The 20825-nt window shown below is 46.3% G+C and overlaps 1 protein-coding gene across 1 annotated transcript; it reads right to left on the minus strand.

The window, feature by feature from the left end:
- Positions 1 to 19684: 19684 nt before the first annotated feature.
- Positions 19685 to 20623, minus strand: LOC143794344 (olfactory receptor 11L1-like). The gene has a single exon (XM_077280957.1). It carries the CDS (start codon positions 20621 to 20623, stop codon positions 19685 to 19687), a length of 939 nt encoding a protein of 312 aa, XP_077137072.1.
- Between the last annotated feature and the right edge of the window lie 202 nt (positions 20624 to 20825).

Raw genomic sequence — 20825 nt, forward strand, 5'->3', positions numbered from 1 at the left:
GAAATTTCCATCACTACGACGGCACGATTCGTGACTTCGCAGCGTTGTATGAATATCGCTCCAGCGTCGTAGACTGCGGTCACTCTTTGCAATCACGGCGCTGGAGCGATGCCGAAGTCCCCGGGTAACCAGGGTAAACATCGGGTTACTAAGCGCAGGGCCACGCTTAGTAACCCGATGTTTACCCTGGTTACCAGCGTTAACGTAAAAAAAACAAACAGTACATACTTACATTCCGGTGTCTGTCCCCGGCGTTCTGCTTCTCTCCACTGTGTAAGCGCCATAGCCGGAAAGCAGAGCGGTGATGTCACCGCGTCACCGCTGTGCTCGCTTTCCGGCCGGCAGGCGCTCACACAGTGCAGAGAAGCTGAGACGCCGGGGACAGACACTGGAATGTAAGTATGTACTGTTTGGTTTTTTTACGTTTACGCTTGTAACCAGGGTAAACATCGGGTTACTAAGCGCGGCCCTGCGCTTAGTTACCCGATGTTTACACTGGTTACCAGCGAACACATCGCTGGATCGCTGTCACACACAACGATCCAGCGATGACAGCGGGTGATCAAGCGACGAAAGAAAGTTCCAAACGATCTGCTACGACGTACGATTCTCAGTGTGATGTCTGATCGCAGTAGCGTGTCAGACACTGCGATATCGTAACGATATCGCTAGAACGTCACGAATCGTGCCGTCGTAGCGATGAAAATTTCACTGTGTGACGGTACCCTTATACAATACAATTTTTTTTGTTTCATGTAGAGAGTAGGCGCTTATGATCAGTGGGGTCCTCTCTCACTCCTGTAGATTGTAATCTCTTGTGATTTGCAGGGTCTTTTCTCTCTCGCTTTCTTCTATAGCGTATAATATTTTTATGGTCTCTCAGAACCTCTCGCTATTTCTCCCCTCCACCACATATGTTTTCCAAGCAAATACTAGCTTTTTAATAATGAGATTCTCCAAAACTTATTCCCCGCAAATCTAATCTTGGGGGCAAATTTTGCTTAGTTGTAGAATTCAAACTTCAAAACATCTGCTAATTTCTAGTGAACTCTTATGGTATGCCATAAGCAGGGTCTAGCATTTGTTTTGTCAGTGTAAACTGACAAGTCTAATGCATTGTAATGTTCTGGCACTGCATAAGTTTTTCTAATGTAATATGGCAACCACAAACAATTACAGCAAAATCTGGATTCCAATGTGGTGTTCCTTCAATTCTGAGCTGTGCACTGTGCCTTAAAAATACTTTCTAACCACAAATTGTGTATTGGCGCACACAGGAGAATTTGTGCTACAAACTATATGTTCAATTTTCTCCTATTAGCTCTTTTGGAGCTATTGCAACATTTTAGCGGAAACAAATGTAATTTTTCATTTCCACAGCACAATATAGCATCAGCCCCAATTTTTTCATTTTCACAAGGGTAAAAGGAGAAAATTGTGAAAACAGTTTGATATGCAATTTTTCCGGAGCACACAGATACTCGATATATGGTCAGGAATTACTGCTTGGTCGGTCACATAGCATGGTTCAAAAGAGAAGCACCTTTTGAATTTAGGGAGCGCTATTTGGCTAAAGGGTTAAGAAATTTCATGACAGCAGTTTTGTGTATGATGTGCAATGCAGTTTCTAAGATTGGTTCTTATTTGTGGGTTTAATGTTATATATATATATATATAAAAAAATTTTGATTTGGAAATCTCATTCAAAAAAATTAAAATTGGCTGCTAAATTTTTAAGTCTTCCAGAATCTTAACACATAAAAAATAAGGGATAACTTTCTGATTGCTGGGTTCTAATAGCTGCAGCCCCCAGTGATACAGAGAATCAGAATTCTAAAGAGCCCTGGCTGAATGGTGCTCGATCATACTATTGTTCTATTCACTTTTAAAGGGACTATCGAAGATTGTTGCTCTTTGCTTGGCTGGTCTTTCGCACTCCCATTAGGCTCTTCCTCACCCTGTTTCTTGTTATCACTAGGGCCTTGGCAGGCAGATCTTAGCATTCATAAAATGATCCGCTAACTTTGCATAGGGTATAACTTTCAAACTTGAGAATACTCCTTTAAAGGCTGATGTACAAAACCAAATTCCATATGGATGCCATATACATTGCCTTGCAAATAAAAAAGTGAAACTTTATTTGGAAGAAAATCCAATGATTTTATTATACCCTCGCTTGACCTTAACCTGAATCCTCATCACATGCCCGTGATACATGGTCCACGCTTGAACCGCATTACACGAACATCTGAATGAGGCTTTAGGCTCACAGGTTAAAAGATCACAGCTCAAAACTTTCAGGAACATTAGTAATTGGAAAAATGTTCTAAAATTGCTCCACTATTTGTTTAGCATGGTTAGGTCTACATCTATTTGAGGCTTCATTCAAACATCTGTGTTTATTACATACACACAAAAGCCTGAGTTTCATCAGCATTTTTCATTTGATTTTCATTAATGTTTCATTAGTGCTTTTCATGTATGTACGTGTAGACATGAATAAATTACAAAATTGGATTGCACACACAAGCTATCCATATACCGAATGTGATTTTCACATAGACATGATATTTAGCTATCACATGTATTGTCTGTATTAGCATTCTGTTTGCAGTTAAGTTTGGGGTCTTCTGTCTGCCTAACACATTATGAAGTTATTTAGCATATTAATATCTATGACTCTAATACAAGTTCCCTTTATCTGAATAGGGTTGTATTGATGACAAAGCACATGGATATCTACAAGTCCATTCAGATCATTTGGACAGCAGCAGAAATTGCTACAATAATATGCCGAGTGCGATCCACCCTTAGGTGAGCATTAAGAAAAATAATCCACATTTAATTATGGAAATAGTTCTAAGATTTGCTGTTAGTAACAATTTCATCAGATCTCCATTGTTCAAGGAAATATAATAATCATTATCCCTTTATTGCAGTTACATACATTATACTGTATATTGTTTTCAGATCACTGGAAAAACAAGATTTCATGAGAGAAAAACAAGAAGACTCACAAGGAACAAATGAAATTAATTTGAGTACACTATGCTGTAAGAAGATTACACCACTGAAAAAGAGTGCAGAGTCCAAAATCACATTATTTCTCCTCTCTTGCTTTGTCAGGGGTTCCATCTGAATTACAATTTTCAAGGATTCAGATGGCGTCTCAGGTGACTTAATCAATGTAGAACCTAAATGTACTGCAAAATAACCTTTGATAACAGAAATATATTCGCAAAAAAGGATGAAAGAAGTTTACAAAATCCAAAATGCCAATGTGGAAAAAAGTTCCCAATACTGATCCAAAAAAATTATTATTTTTTCCCTTGAACATCTTTAGGACTATTAACTTTCTTCATTGTGTGTTGTCTGGAATGAAGTTGATTGACCAATCTCCAGCACTTTGTTTCCACCCACATCTGGGTGTTTCTTGAAATATGTTTGGGGTCATTGTTCTGCTGGAAAACCGATTACCTACGATACAAACACAACTTTCTGACACTGGGCACTACATTGCAATCCAATCTCCTTTGGTAATCTTAAGATTTCATGAATCATGATTAGTGTTGAGCATTCCGATACCGCAAGTATCGGGTATCGGTCGATACTTGCGGTATTGGAATTCCGATACCGAGTTCCGATACTTTTGTGGTATCAGGAATCGGTATCGGATCCATATTAATGTGTAAAATAAAGAAATAAAATTAAAAAAATTGATATACTCACCTCTCCGGAGGCCCCTGCACCTTACCGCTGTTAACCGGCAGCCTTCTTTGCTTAAAATGAGCGCGTTTAGGGCTTTCCGTGACGTCACGGCTTCTGATTGGTCGTGTGCCGCTCATGTGACCGCCACGCGACCAATCACAAGCCGCGACGTCATTCTCAGGTCCTAAATTCCTAGAATTAGGAATTTAGGACCTGAGAATGATGTCGCGGCTTGTGATTGGTCGTGTGGCGGTCACATGAGCGGCACGCGACCAATCAGAAGCCGTGACGTCACGGAAGGCCCTAAACGCGCTCATTTTAAGCAAAGAAGGCTGCCGGTTAACAGCGGTAAGGTGCAGGGGCCTCCGGAGAGGTGAGTATATCAATTTTTTTTATTTTATTTCTTTATTTTACACATTAATATGGATCCGATACCGATTCCCGATACCACAAAAGTATCGGAACTCGGTATCGGAATTCCAATACCGCAAGTATCGGCCGATACCCGATACTTGCGGTATCGGAATGCTCAACACTAATCATGATTCATGAAATCTTAAGATTACCAAAGGAGATTGGATTGCAATGTAGTGCCCAGTGTCAGAAAGTTGTGTTTGTATCGTAGGTAATCGGTTTTCCAGCAGAACAATGACCCCAAACATATTTCAAGAAACACCCAGATGTGGGTGGAAACAAAGTGCTGGAGATTTCTGAAGTAGCCAGCAATGAGTCTGGATTTAAACCTCATTGAACACCTGTGGAGAGATATTAAAATTGCTGTTGGGAGAAGGTACCCTTCATAAATGAGAGTCCTGGAGCAGTTTACAAGAGAAGAGTGGTCCAAAATTCCAGTAGAGAGGTGTAAGAAGCTTGTTGATGGTAATAGTAAGCAATTGTTTGCAGTTATTTATTTCAAAGGATATGGAGCCAAAAATTGAGGGTGCCAACAAGTTTTTCCGACACATTATTGGGGTTCGGTGTGGAATTATGTCCAGTTTGCCTTTGTTTTCTCTGTTTTCTTTTGTGTTGTTTCTATACACACAAAGGAAATAAATATGTGTATAACAAAACATGTGTACTTGCAATAATTATCTGAGAGAACTACTTCCTTTTCTGGAACAATTTCAAGGGTGTCAACACTTTCAACCATGACTGTAGGTATGTCATTAAGTTTCAAAGTTCTTTGTAAATACATTTATGTAAAAAGGAATACAAGCATTCTGAGATGAATATCTTTATAGCTTAGCCAGAAAAATATAATTGCAAGTTTACAAAGGAAAGACTGAAACAATTGAATTTCAGTGCACTTCAAACATAAAATAATTGTTGCCCTAAAATTACTGGCAGCTGAAGTATCATATTAATATCAGATAATTGTTTGCTTATTTGTGAGAACTGGTAAATCTTTAAAAATAGAGTTATTTTTTATGTATGCCTTTAGGTTAATCTATAATAAAAATAGCAAAAGAAGTGGAGCTTAAACAAAGATAATCTGTATTTAATGATAGTGGATTTTAGCAATTATTATTATATGGCTTTTGTGGTTTTCTACCTTAAAGTTTTTTTTAAAAACTTAGCATTACGCATATGTAAAGTAAATGCGGCAATACTCTTAAAGGCTTTGTCTGGTCCAAATAGATAATTCTGCAGTCATTCTGTGAGACTACAGACTTGTGAATTATCTCCCCCATGTACTCCTCTTCCTCTGCTTTAACTGGTACATCTGACTGATCTCTTTATCCAGAATACCCACTGCACTCCAGAACCCCATGCACTCCTCTTCCTCTGCTTTAACTGGTACGTCTGAACCATCTCTTAATCCAGAATCCCCACTGCACCCCAGAACCCCATGCACTCCTCTTCATCTGCTTTAACTAGTGTGCTGCTGCTCTTTCCCTGTCTTTAATTCCATGTTTATCGGTCGTCCATGACAGCACTACGGAGAGGGGATCCGCCCTTCAGGAACCGGAAACCTACAGATACATAAGGGCGGCACCTCTCCCACGCATCAGTTGGTTTCCTGTTCCTGGAGGACAGGATTCCCTGCAGATACGACTTCGTTTCTCCTATCAATACCCAGGCCGGCTGTCCGACCCAGGTAGCAAGGGGGTCTCCTACCTCGGGCAGTGCGTGTCCCTGGAAGCGCCACGGTGGGTCCGGGTAGGGCTCCACGACAGTGAGTGGTGCAGTGTGGAGCGATGTCCGGAGGAGGTCCATCCTCAGTGGTCAGCGAGGTGAGTATGCCCCCCGGGGTCCGCTCACCCTCCTGGGCCTCGGTCTTCCCCGCCTCTAGTCCCCGTCGGTGCGGTGTGGGGCGGCGCCCTGTGCGCTCCTTTTTGGTCGGCAGGCCGGGGGTCGGGCGCTGGCTTCTGCCACTTTCACCGCTGTGCTGCGGCCACGGGTGGCGGTGGTATAGCGGCGGGCGGCTAGGGGGCCAGGCGACGCCGTCCCCGGCTTCCGGGTGCGTTCCTGAGCCCTCAGGCCGATACCAGAAGTGACACGCAGGGGCCAGGGCCAAAACCGGAAGTCGGACACCGGCCGGTTTTTTTTACAAAAAACACCGCTATCCTGCATGCGGCGGGGGCGGGGGGGGGTGGTTGGAGGCGGGGGGGGGTAACGGATTTGCAGGTGGAGGAAAAGATTCTGGCCACACACCTGCACATGTTCCGGATTCGGGGGTGGGCTATATATAGCCGAGCATAACGCTGCAGGGCTGCTTGTGAGCCCATCTGCAGCTATGGATGAGCCGGAAGCTGCCGTCGGTCTGCTGGAGCAGGAGCAGGACAGATCCTCGGAGAAGTCCCATGCAAAGCCCGCGGACGCAGTAACCAGCCCGGTCGCAGATATAAACAGAAGGATCTGGACTGACCCCCCAGTAATCCGGTACCTACCGCTACTGCCTGGGTAAGAGATCTTCGTGAATGTACCCTGATGCAGTCTTTTCCTATGTTTATTTCCGTAGGGGAAAAAAAGCGCTGGTAAAACAAAAAACAAGGAGTGCGCGCTATGCGCTTGCCCTTTGCCAGACGCCTACCCTAAGAGACTTTGTCAGTCGTGTGTACGGCAGACGGTAGGAAATAAATTGATGGGAACTCTGATAGCGGTAGCGCCAGATAAATTACATAGCCTTTTTTCTCCGCTCCCATAGGTGGCGGAAGAATCTCCTGATTTCACATCAAACCTTAGGGAGATTATCAGGAAGGAGGTGAAAGATACCCTGAAATCCCTGTCCCGGGAGCCTTCCAAAAGAAGAAGGGAACCTAGCACCTCAGATTCGGATTCGTCCGCTGGCCCTAGTAGGGAGAATGAGTCAGATGCCTCTGTCTCCTCAGCGTCCTCTTCGGAAGAGGAGTCTAACCGGTTCTGTTTCCCATTGGACCAAATGGACAAACTAATTAAATCAGTTAGATCCACCATGGGGGTGGCTGATGAAAGGCCAGAACTCTCAGCACAGGACCTAATGTTTGGTGGTCTAGACCCTAAAAAACGTAGGTCTTTTCCGCTCAATGACAAGGTCCAGAACCTCATCAAAAGGGAATGGAAAAAACCAGAGAAGAAAGGCTCTTTTCCACCTGCCTTTAAGCGTAGATATCCCTTTGAGGACCCCATGGTGAACACATGGGATAAAGCGCCGAAATTGGACGCAGCGGTGTCTAAGGCGTCTAAAAAATCATCTATCACCTTCGACGACATGGCTTCCCTAAAGGATCCTCTCGATAAGAAGGCTGACTCATTCCTTAAAGGGACATGGGAGATGTCGGCGGGTGCCCTGAGACCTGCTGTAGCCGCAACATGTGCAGCCAGATCGATGATGGTCTGGCTGGATCAGCTTGGGTCTAAGTTGGAAGCGGGTGTTTCCAGAGATTCTATGTTGAAATTCCTGCCAACTATTCAGAATGCCGCTGCCTTTCTCGTGGATGCATTTGCGGATTCGGCAAGAATGGCGGCTAGGGCGGCCGGACTATCAAACGCAGCACGCAGGGCCCTATGGCTGAAATGTTGGCCGGGTGACCTTCAATCCAGATCCCGTCTGTGCTCTATCCCATGCGAAGGGGAATACCTGTTTGGTCCAGTCCTAGACGAACTGCTGGAGAAAGCTGGAGACGAGAAGAAGAAGTTTCCCAATCTACCAACTACCTCTTACAGGCGTCCCTTCGCAGGGAAGAGATTCTTTCGGAGGAGACCAGTCAGAGACCAGAGCAGATGGGATGAGAAAAAGAAGAAAGGTACTGGATTTATGTTTGGAGGTGGAGGACGTCAGGAGCCATCCCGTGAGGTAAAAAAACCACCCCAATGACTAGTCGCCCCGGTGGGAGGTAGACTATCTGCCTTCTACCCGGCCTGGTCCAAAATCTCCAGTAGTGATTGGATTTTGGGGTTAATAGCTACGGGTCTGCAGCTAGAGTTCTCTTCTATCCCTCAGAACTTCTTCAGAATTACCCCACTCAGGTCCTCTCCAGCAGAACAGGCGGCCCTGGAAGCAGAAGTTCACGACCTGCTCAATAAGAATGTCCTGTCAGAGGTTCCGGAAGGAGAACAGGGTAGAGGATTCTACTCTCCTCTGTTCCTAATAAGTAAACCTGACGGCTCCTTCAGAACAATTATTAACCTTAGGGCTCTTAATAATTTCCTGACCGTTCAATCATTTAAGATGGAAACTATTAACACCGCAATAAAGCTGCTGTTTAAAAACTGCTTTATGGTAGTATTGGATTTGAAGGACGCCTATTACCATATCCCTATTTATGCAGGTCACCAATGATACCTGAGGGTGGCGGTAAGGTTGGATGGGGTAATCAGACACTTCCAGTATAGGGCCCTCCCCTTTGGTATATCGGTCGCCCCTCGAGTGTTTACCAAAGTTATGGCGGAAGTTATGGCACACCTGCATGAGTCCAACATTCTAATAATCCCCTACCTGGACGATCTCCTTATCGTAGGTAAAACGGCGGATCACTGTCTGGAACAGTTACATAAAGTGATGTCTGCTCTGGAGCGTCTGGGGTGGATGCTAAATGTTAAAAAATCACGCTTACAGCCCATGACGGTGCAGCGATTTTTAGGCCTGACCCTGGATTCCCAGGTTCAGGAATGCCGTTTGCCTCAAGAGAAAATTGATCGCTTGCACCTTCAGGTGCTGAGTGCCTCTAAAAACCCCACCATGTCCCTTAGAAGAGCCATGTCTCTGTTGGGCTCTCTCTCGTCCTGTATTCCAGCGGTCCGATGGGCCCAGTATCATACAAGGATACTTCAGGGCGAGGTGCTGTTACAACAGAAAAGGTTGGGGGGATGTCTGGAGAGCCTGATGACCCTATCCCAAGAAGCTATTATGTCTCTCGGATGGTGGCTAGACCAAGAGAACCTGTCCACAGGGGTCCCCTGGGAATATAATGTAACTCGTATAGTCACCTCGGACGCTAGCCCTTCTGGGTGGGGGGCTCACATGGGGGATACGTTGGTCCAGGGGCTTTGGGATCGGGATCAGATAGAAATGTCTTCCAACCTAAAGGAGTTAACGGCTGTGGAACAGGCAGTTAAATCACTCCTTGTCTATCTACAGGGCCACCACGTGCGGGTATTCTCGGACAATCGGGTCGCCGTGGCATACATAAATCACCAAGGCGGGACTCGTTCCAAATCCCTAATGTGCGTAGCAGATCGTCTATTCCATCTAGGAGAGCAACATCTTCTCTCATTGACGGCTCTTCACATAAGAGGGGCAGAAAACACTACGGCGGATTTCTTAAGCCGCAACATATTGAGGCAGGGAGAGGGGTCCCTGAACGATTCCATCTTCAACCTCATCGTGGAAAGATGGGGTCAACCAGAGGTAGACCTGTTTGCCACAAAAGAAAACAGGAAAGTGGCACAATTCTGCTCTCTCAACCCCAGAGAAAATCCTCTGTCAGTAGACGCCCTCCTCATAGACTGGAACTTCAGGCTAGCCTACGCCTTTCCTCCCCTGTCTCTACTTCCTCTGGTGGTGAGGAAAATCAGGAAGGACAAAGCCACAGTGATAATAATTGTCCCCTTCTGGCCCAGAAGAACGTGGTTTCCATGCCTGAGGGCTATGTCGATATCCGACCCATGGGTCTTGCCAGACATCCCGGATCTCCTATCCCAGGACCCAGTCTACCATCCTCGGGCGGTTGGCCTTCATCTGACGGCATGGATTTTGAGCGGGCGCTGTTAAAGGATAGGGGGTTCTCTCCGGGCCTCATTAACACTCTGCTGAAGAGCAGAAAAATAATCACCACAAAGATTTATGTCAGGATCTGGAAGAAGTTCCTTCAAAACTCGGGGGTAATAGCTGGTCAGTCAATACCAATAGACCAGATTTTAGAATTCTTACAGAAGGGGTTAGATATGGACAGAAGGGGTTAGATATCGGGTTATCCCCAAATACACTTAAAGTGCAGGTATCAGCCTTATGGGCCCTCTTTGGCTGCAACATTGCTGAGAATCACTGGGTCAGCAGATTCATCAGAGCGACAAAACGGTCTAGGCCATTGGTGAAGAATAGGGTCATGCCATGGGACCTGAACCTAGTCCTCTCAGCCATGACAGAGGCCCCATTTGAGCCAATTGCATCAGCCTCTATTACAAATGTATCCTTTAAAGTAGCCTTCCTGGTGGCCCTAACATCGGCACGTAGGATAGGCGACATCCAAGCATTATCCAAGGTTCCCCCTTACATGCAGCTTAGGGATGATAGAGTGATTCTCTCCCCTGATCCAGCATATCTAAAGTAGTGTCCAGGTTCCACAGAATACAGGAAATAGTTCTTCCATCTTTCCTCCCCAATCCTACTAACGATAAGGAAAGGAAGCTACACACTTTAGATGTAAAAAGATGTATCCTGGAATATCTGACAGTAACTGATCCCTGGAAGATAGGTAATGCCCTATTCGTGTCCTATCAGGGTAGTAGGAAGGGTCATAGGGCATCAAAATCTACTTTAGCTAGATGGATCAGGGAGGCTATCTCGCTGGCATACATCTCAAAGGGCAAGCCGGCGCCTGAAGGTCTGAAAGCGCATTCCACTAGAGCTATGGCGGCTTCGTGGGCGGAAAGATTGGAGGTGTCGATCGACCAAATTTGTAAGGCTGCTACTTGGTCTTCCCCAAACACATTCTATAACCATTATAGATTGAACTTGGGTGCCTCTTCTGACCTTTCCTTTGGTGTAAGGGTGCTGCAAGCTGTAGTCCCTCCCTAGTTAGTTACTCTCTGTAATTCTCTCCGTAGTGCTGTCATGGACGACCGATAAAGTCTTAGTTACTCACCGGTTAACGGTGTTTTTCGGAGTCCATGACAGCACCTGTACATACCCTCCCATCTTCTTAAGTTCTGGGTGTACACCTCTTCCTTTATTTATGTAATTCACGGGTAGTGAATAGTTAGTTATTGTATCATTGTTTATTATGTATGCTATTAACCTTGGTGGTCCTCTTGTGCTCTGTAAACCAACTGATGCGTGGGAGAGGTGCCGCCCTTATGTATCTGTAGGTTTCCTGTTCCTGAAGGGCGGATCCCCTCTCCGTAGTGCTGTCATGGACTCCGAAAAACACTGTTAACCGGTGAGTAACTAAGACTATCACACTTCACATTTACTGAATGCATATTGATATATCCTTGCTCTTAACACCTAGAACTATCCTTCCTTCTTATTCTGTCTTTCTTCAGCTTTGATGGTAGTCAAATGTTCATTTAACTGCAATCTGTTAATTGTTCCCTGCTGTGAACTGTCCTCTACCCCCTTCCTCCTCCCCTCTACCTCTCACCTGGCTTCATTTCATGGACACTTGACTGGTATAAGTTGAATGGAGCAGTCAGATATGTCCTCGGTCAGATGTGACATCATTTGAAGTGACATCTTTTAAGTGTATCATCAGAAATATACTAGAAATCGGCCAGACGGTAAGATTAATCACTGTCTTCTAATTTTACTTGCCTTTCTTTTCCTCCCCTGCTCTTTAACCATGCTCACCTTTGCCCACACCATTTTTGCTCCACTAATCCTGACTCTCCTTCGCTAACCCCAAACCCTTGCACCCTCAAACCACATAACTATCTCCCCCTCTCTCCTACCCCCCACCTTGCTTCATCTGCAGACCTTCTCTTTAACCTTAGACCTCTCCTACAAAAATATAATATAAGCCAATCACTCCCCTTCACCCACCTGCTTTCCCTTCTCTGCTCATTCTCACTGCTGGCAACATATCCCCAATCCTGTCCCCCAGCCTCATACATCCCACTAATCCTCACCCCTATCCTCCTCACACTAAGAGAAACTACCGCAATCCCTCACACTTAAAATCTGTGCCACTGACCCCCACCCCCCTGCTTCCTCTCTCTGGGGCACTTTGGAATGCCCGCTCCATCTGCAACGAGCTCCACAGGATGCACAATCTCTTTACTTCCTGCAACCTTTCCTTCCTGGCCCCAGAGGTGTATCTAGGGTTTCTGGCACCCGGGGCAAGAATTCATTTTGGTGCCCCCCCAAGGACATATGCCCTCCGTCAGCCCCATCATTGCCCTCTCCTCCACCATCCCCATCATTGCTCTCTCCCAGTCAGCCCCATCATTGCCCTCTCCTCCCCCCACACACACACACACCATTCACTTCTCTGCACATTCCCCTGCAGCACGATACACACACACACACACCCAATACTGAGACACACACACACATACACACATTCACATACACACACACTCACATACACACACACACACACACACATTCACATACACACACACACGATGTATTCCGGTTACAGTTTTTTGATCTGAATATAATGTGGTTGTTATATACTTGTTAGTGGATCGTGTGGGGCTCTTTTTAGAGCTGGGACGGCATTGACTTGTGTGTGACCTAGCTCTGTATATATCTATGTAGATGCCTACAAATTTTCACATGTTCCTGGATACATCTTTGGCCCTTTAGTTATGTGTATATATACTGTTTATATTACTAACATGGCATGTATGGTTCCCAGTGCCCTTTTCTTGTTTTTTCTTTTGTGTATCTTGTCTGGTGGCTAATGACTGTTGCCACTGTCTCCGTGCCTTCCACAATAAAGCTATTTTTACTGAAAGACCATAGGTTATTGGTTGGATTTTCCTCCCCCCTATACACACACACACACACACACATTCACACACACACATTCACGCATACACACATTCACACATATATACACACACACACACACACATTCACACACACACATTCTCACATACACACACACATTCACACACATTCACACACACACACATTCACATACACACACACACATTCACACACACCTCTCACCTCTCCTCGCGCTCTGCCACAGCATCTCATCGCCTTCCTCTGACACAGCCGGCCGCTGAATGATGATGTCGCGTCTGTGTGAGAGGAAGCAAGAGGAAGCAGGAAGACAGATCGCTGGGCAGCGGAGCTGCAGGGATTTCTCCCTGCCTGCCGCAGCCACTCTGCAGGGGCCCCGCTCCACCTCTGCACACATTGGGAGCTGGCGCTCTGCAGCTTCTCTGTGCCGGCTGTCAGCTTGATAGTCAGCACAGAGAACAGCTGACTCCCAGACCGGGGGCGGCAGAATGCAGCCGCCAGGGGAGACACTGTGGACCGCCGCTTTAGGCAGCCCGACTGCGCCCCCCTGCCGGCTGTGGCCGGGGCACATGCCCCGGCTGCCCCCCCCTAGATACGCCTCTGCCTGGCCCTCACTGAGACCTGGATGATGCCCTCTGACACGGCCTCCCCTGCTGCACTGAGTTACGGTGGCCTCTATTTAACCCACACTCCTCGCTCTGGCAACAAACACGGCGGAGGAGTGGGTTTCCTTCTTTCAAAAAACTGTTCCTTCAACCCTATCCAACCCCCACCCTCCCTTATCCTCCCTTCTTTCGAGGTTTACTCTGTCTGTATCTACTCTCCCTCTATTTTCCAAATGGCTGTCATATACCGACCACTTGGCTCAGCCACTGCCTTCATGGACCAATTCTCCACCTGGCTTCTTCACTTTCTCTCTGCTGACATCCCCACCATCATCATGGGTGACTTTAATATCCCTACTGACACCTGCCAGCCAGCAGCCTCCAAGCTCCTGGCCTTACTTCATCCTTTGGACTCACTCAGTGATCCTCCACAGCCACCCACACAGATGGACATACACTAGACCTCATCTTTACCCACCTCTGTTCCTTATATAATCTCACAACCTCTCCCTTTCCCCTATCTGACCACCATCTACTCACCTTCTCATCCTTATCCTCCTCAACCGCCCTCCATGTCCAGCTATTATCACATCCTTACAAAAAACCTTGCACACCTAGACATTCAAAGACTCTCAGACTCTCTTCTACCCCTGTCCTCCATATCTTCACTCCATGACAGGGACAGCACCACCGCTTTCTATAACACCACCCTCACATGAGCCATAGACTTAATCGCCCCTCTCATGCATGGCAAAGTGCCACAAATCAATAGGCAAAACTGGAATAACAATCTCACCAAACAACTTCGACAAACATCGAGGGCCGCGGAGCGGCATTGGAAGAAAACACGCCTGCCAGATGATTTCACTGCTTTCAAACAAGCTACACCTGCCTTCAAATTAGCCCGCCCCTCACCTCTGCTAAACAGACCTATTTCACAAACCTTGATTCTTCATTATCCTACAACTGAAAACAACTGTTCAGCACATTTAACTCTCTCCTCTGCCCACCACTGCCACCTCCAACTCCCCTCAAATCTTCCGAGAACTTTGCCACCTTCTTCACAAACAAGATCGACCAAACAAGGCAAACATTTACTGTTCCACCACCCCAACCACTCCATATACCAGACCTCTGCTCCTCCCTAATAACTTCCCTCTCCAACATCACTGAAGGAGAGCTTACTCACCTCCTTTCCAAATCACACCTCACCACCTGTGCAATTGACCCCATCCCTTCCCACCTGCTCCCAACCTCACTAACATGCCCATTCCAGCCCTAACCCATCTCTTCAACCTATCGCTATCTTGTGGTACCCTCTCCTCTGCCTTTAAACATGCCACAATCACACCCATCCTCAAAAAAACTATCCTTGACCCAACTGCTATGCCCAGCTATCACCCCATATCACTGCTCCTGTTTGCTTCAAAACTCCTTGAGCAGCATGTCCATGCTCAACTTTCCTCCCACCTCTCATCTAACTCTCTCCTTGACAACCTCCAATCACTCCACCGAAACTGCCCTGACAAAAATTACTAATGACTTACTCACAGCCAAAGATAACAGACAGTTCTCCATCCTCCTCCTTCTCGACCTGTCCTCTGGGTTCGACACAGTCGACCACCACCTACTGCTACAGATTCTTTCCTCCCTTGACATCAAAGACCTTCCATGTCCTGGATTGCCTCATACCTTTCCGACTACACATTTAGCATTTCCCACTCCCACACTACCTCCTCATCCCGTCTTCTCTCTGTTGGAGTCACTCAAGGCTCTGCCCTAGGGCCCCTACTTTTTTCTATCTATACCCTTGGCCTAGGACAACTCATAAAGTCCCATGGCTTCCAGTACCACCTGTATGCAGACGACACCCAGATCTACCTCTCTGGCCCAGATGTCACCTCTCTGCTCTCCAGAATCCCGGAGTGTCTGTCAGCCATATCCTCCTGCTTCACCTCTCGCTTCCTAAAACTCAATGTAGACAAAACCGAACTCCTCATCTTTCCCCCATCTAGGGTATCCCCCTACCTGATCTATTTATTATGGTAAACGGAATCATGCTCTCTCCCGCACCTGAAATCCACTGCTTTGGGGTAACTTTCGACTTTGCCCTGTCCTTCAAACCATACGTCCAACTCTTGCCACCTCCTGTCGCCTCTAACTAAAAAATATTGCCAGAATTCGTCCCTTTCTCAGCCCATAATCTACCAAAACTCTTGTGCATGCCCTTATCATCTCCCGCCTCGATTACTGCAACACCCTCCTCTGTGGCCTCCCCGCTGTATTTCTTGCACCGCTCTAGTCTGTCCTCAACTCTGCTGCCGGCTTATCCACCTCTCTCCTCGCTACTCTCCTGCTTCTCCCCTCTGCAAATCCCTCCACTGGCTCCCAATTCCCCAACAAATCCAGTTCAAACTACTAACACTGATCTACAAAGCCATCCACAACCTGTCCCTTCCCTATATCTCTGAACTAATCTCCCAATATCTTCCCTCATGTAATCTTAAATCCTCCCAAGACCTCCTACTCTTCTCCACACTTATTCATTCCTCACACAACCGCCTCCAAGATTTCTCCCGAATATCCCCCATCCTCTGGAATTCCACGCCTCAACACGTCTGATTATCCACCACCCTCGGATCCTTCAGACGGAACCTAAAAACCCATCTCTTCAGGAAAGCCTGCAGCCTGCAATAACCATTCCGCCGCCTCACCACCACCCGAGCTGCCACTTCACCACCACTAGAGCCACCACACCCCCGACCTTCTCTCTCTTCCCTATTATCCCATAGAATGTAAGTCCGCAAGGACAGGGTCCTCTCCCCTATGTTCCAGTCTGTCATTGTAAATTTGTTAACTGTAAATGATATCTATAACTCTGTACGTAACCCCTTTCTCATGAATAGCACCATGGAATTAATGGTGCCATATAAATAAAGAATAATAATAATCTCCAGCTAATGCATTGTGGGATGTTAGGATTCGCCAGGATTGAAAGACCTTAGATGACGTCGCGGCTTGTGATTGGTCGCCTGGCGGTCACGTGACCGCCACGCGACCAATCACAAGCCGCGACGTCATCTAAGGTCTTTCAAGCGCTCAATCTTAGGAACGGAAGCTGCCGGTTACAACCAGGGTGCGTCAGAGGGTGAGTATATCCCTATTTTTTATTTTAATTCTTTATTTTACACATTAATATGGATCTCAGGGCCTGAAGGAGAGTTTCCTCTCCTTCAGACCCTGGGAACCATACAGGATACCTTCCGATACTTGGTGTCCCATTGACTTGTATTGGTATCGGGTATCGGTATCAGCGATATCCGATACTTTTCAGGTATCGGCCGATACTATCCGATACCGATACTTTCAAGTATCGGACAGTATCGCTCAACACTAGTCTTCATATACACTGAATTTCAGCTGTGCCACAATATAACCTGCCTACATCATTTTATTGGTCTCCTTTTTAGCTCAAGTGTGAGGACAAAGCTCCTGATGTCTCACTGTCATGCTAATTAGAATATAAGAGCAGACTTTAAAAGTGGGCTGGAGCTTAACATCATTATCTTCTTCTGTTAATTATTATTACCTGCAAGGGATCCAAAAAGTATAATTTCTCCTTGCGGAGAGTGACATGTTAAGCATGTCGAGATTAGGAGACTTAAAGGCACAATGCTCCTTTGGGAGATATGCAAATTGTCTCTTCAGAGAGGAAGAGGACTAAAACTCTAGTGCCACCTATTGCAAGTAGAAATCCTAACAGTCAGGGTCAACACTGACTGTTAGAATTACTACTTCCAATAGGTGGCACTATAGTTTTAGTCCTCTTCCTCTCTGAAGAGACAATTTGCATATTACCTGCAATGAAACACATGTATTCACTATCACTTTGCCCGAGAAGGAGTTTATGGGTAATGACATTGCTGCTAGTAAAATTGCCCTCAAATCAACCATTCATCGGATCATCAAGTAATTTAAAAAAAGTGCAATTTCTGTGAAGAAGACTTCAGGGTACCAAAGAAAGTCTAGGAACTGCCCGGACCATCTCTTAAAAGGAACCTGTCACCTGAATTTGGCGGGACCGGTTTTCGGTCATATGGGCGGAGATTTCGGGTGTTTGATCCACCCTTTCCTTACCCACTGGCTGCATGCTGGCCGCAATATTGGATTGAAGTTCATTCTCTGTCCTCCATAGTACACGCCTGCGCAAGGCAATCTTGCCTTGCGCACGCGCAGTATGCTTTGCCCAACTGCAGGCAAAGCTGAAAAGCATTAGTGCACATGCGCCGGCGCACTATGTCCCAGAACACAGCGAAATACTTCCGGGACCTAGTGCGCCGGCGCATGCGCAATTAAATAACTAGAATAAGGTGCGTTCGCAGCCCGGGGTCCACGGGGCAGAGATGGAACCTGCTGCTAAATAACAACGGACTATATGGCGGCACAATGAGGAAACACACATCGGTTAACTTCACCCTGTATGAAGAAAGCGAACCCTGGGTCGCGGTACTGCACAGATAGCACAAGCAAGGAATCACAGAACTCTATCCCAGGACACAGGATTAGAGTTCGTGTAGACCTCTTGCAATCGACACCACAATTTGGGTATCAGAGTAACTAATATGCACAGAAGTGTGTGCTGTGCCACACTGGCGGATGCCACTAACCACCCAGACTTGGGTAAGGTAAGTGCTCTAATAGCGCACGGTGCTGCACTGGCGGTCACAGCAGTTAGACACTGTTTACGTGTGGCTTTGTGCTGATAGCTCAGCCGGGCGCTAGATAGCATACATCCACCATTCGTGAGCAGTCATACACAAGGGAGGGGATGTTTAAAGAACGACTTGCACTCATCAACACACACATTTTCAAATGTATACTAGCACATGGCCGTGCAGACACATTCCCCCGGCAGCCCGCACAGAGCTCTGGCAGGCCCGTACAGACCCCAGGCAGGCACGCACAGAGCCCCGGCAGCCCGCACAGAGCCCCGGCAGCCCGCACAGATCCCCGGCAGCCCACACAGAGCTCCGCCAGGATGCACAGACCCCTGACAGCCCACACAGACCCCCGGCAGCCCGCACAGACCCCCGGCAGCCCACACAGAGCCCCGGCAGCATGCACAGAGCCCCAGCAGGCCCGCACAGAGCCCCGGCAGCCCGCACAGACCCCCGGCAGGCCCTCACAAACTCCCGGCAGCCCACACAGACCTCCGTCAGGCCGCACAGACCCCTGGCAGCCCACACAGACCCCCGGCAGCCCGCACTGACCCCCGGCAGCCTGCACAGAGCCCCGGCAGGCCCGCACAGACCCCCGGCAGCACACACAGAATCCCGGCAGGCCTACACAGAGCCCCAGCAGGCCTACACAGAGCCCCAGCAGCCCGCACAGAGTCCTGCCAGGCCACAGAGACCCCCGGCAGCCCACACAGAACCCTGGCAGGCCCGTACAGACCCCCGGCAGGCCCACACAGACCCCCAGCAGGCACGCACAGAGCCCCGGCAGCCCACACAGAGCCCCGAGAGGTCCGTACAGATCCCAGGCAGCCCACATAGAGCCGCGCAGGCTGCACAGACCCCCGGCAGCCTGCACAGAGCCACGGTAGGCCCGTACAGACCTCTGGCAGGACCGCACAGAGCCCCGGCAGGCCGCACAGAGCCCCGGCAGCCCACATAGAGCCCTGGCAGCCCACACAGAGTCCCAAGAGGCCCGTACAGATCCCCGGCAGGCATGCACAGACCCCGCCCACACACACAGACACACACCGTGTCCGCCCATGCACCGCCCACACTCTTCCCCCCTCTGGAACAGGATGTAGAAGGACAGAAAGAGATTATTTACATTCCGATATTTGTGTCCCATTGACTTGCATTGGTATCGGGTATCGGTATCGGCAATATCCGATATTTTTTGGATGTCGGCTGATCCAATCCGATACCGATAGTTCTGGATATCGGAAGGTATCACTCAACACTACTTATAACTGTACTTCAGTAACGATAGAAATATCTGACTAAAAGATCTAAGAACACATAAGCAACAAATTTTGTGAAAACCAAAATTTGTGTCAGTCTCAAAACTTTTGGCCAAGACTGTACAGTATACATGCTTTTGTACATGTTATTAAACAATAAATTATATTTAAAAAAGAAAACATTTGATTTGACGGTTGATTGAATACTACTCACCTCTTGACTGCACATTTTATATGTAGGATTAGTTACATCCATGAATTCTTAGAATTGCTGGTATAGAATTAGTTATATATACACATTTTTAGAATTACTTTATGAAGTGCTTGTTTCACATCTTGATTCCTCAGGGTATAGATAAAAGGATTCATAAAAGGAGTCACAACAGTATAAAGTAGAGATGAGACCTGATTAAAATCTTCATTTTTCATTGTATTTGGACAGACGTACATGGAAATCATCGCACCATAAAAAATAATAACTACTGTTAGATGGGCAGTACAAGTAGAAAATGCTTTTTGTTGACTTTTAGAAGATGGAATTTGTACAATAGTTATTATGATTCTTGCATAGGATGCTAGTGTAAGGAAACAAGATCCTAGAAGAATAGTGGACGCCAATACCCAAGATACAGTTTCCATAGTGTATGCAGTTTTGCAGGATAATTTCAGAACTGGCTGAAGGTCACAGAAAAAATGTCTAATTCTATTAGGGCCACAAAAGTGCAACTGTGAAACTAATATAATTGCCCCAAAAGTAGCAATAAATCCGGTACACCAAGAACATAATGACATGATAATACTTGTCCTAATGGTCATTAGTAATGAGTAGTGCAATGGTTTGCAGATAGCCACATATCTGTCATAGGCCATAGCCCCCAAAAGAAAGCATTCAGTAGACCCCAGGGAACCAAAGAAGTAAAGCTGAATAATGCATCCTGTAAATGGTATGGTTGGATTTTCCATTACAATGTTAAATAACATTTTGGGGATAATATTAGTTGTGTAGAAAATTTCCAAACATGATAAATTACTTAGAAATAAATACATGGGTTTGTGTAGCTGTACATCTCCATATACAATGGCAACAATTATCATATTTCCAGTAACAGTCACAATGTAGATGAATAAAAATATAGTAAATAATAGCAGCTTTATATGTCTAATACTCGTAAATCCCAGAAGAATAAATTCAGTTACTATAGTTTCATTTGTTACTGTCATTCTTATTAACCAGGATCACTTAATCCATATGTAAATGGTATAGTTTACATTTATTAAAATTAAATTATTGTTCAGCTCTAAAAAGCAAAAAAATAAATAAAAGTAACTGGAATTTGAAAACTGTTTAATTTTTACTAAAATAAAAAATATAATGATTTAATATTAAACAATATTTCCCTTTTATTTCACATTCAAGAAATAC

The sequence above is a fragment of the Ranitomeya variabilis genome, chromosome 1 (genome assembly GCF_051348905.1).
Source record: "Ranitomeya variabilis isolate aRanVar5 chromosome 1, aRanVar5.hap1, whole genome shotgun sequence".
NCBI classification, from domain to species: domain Eukaryota; kingdom Metazoa; phylum Chordata; class Amphibia; order Anura; family Dendrobatidae; genus Ranitomeya; species Ranitomeya variabilis.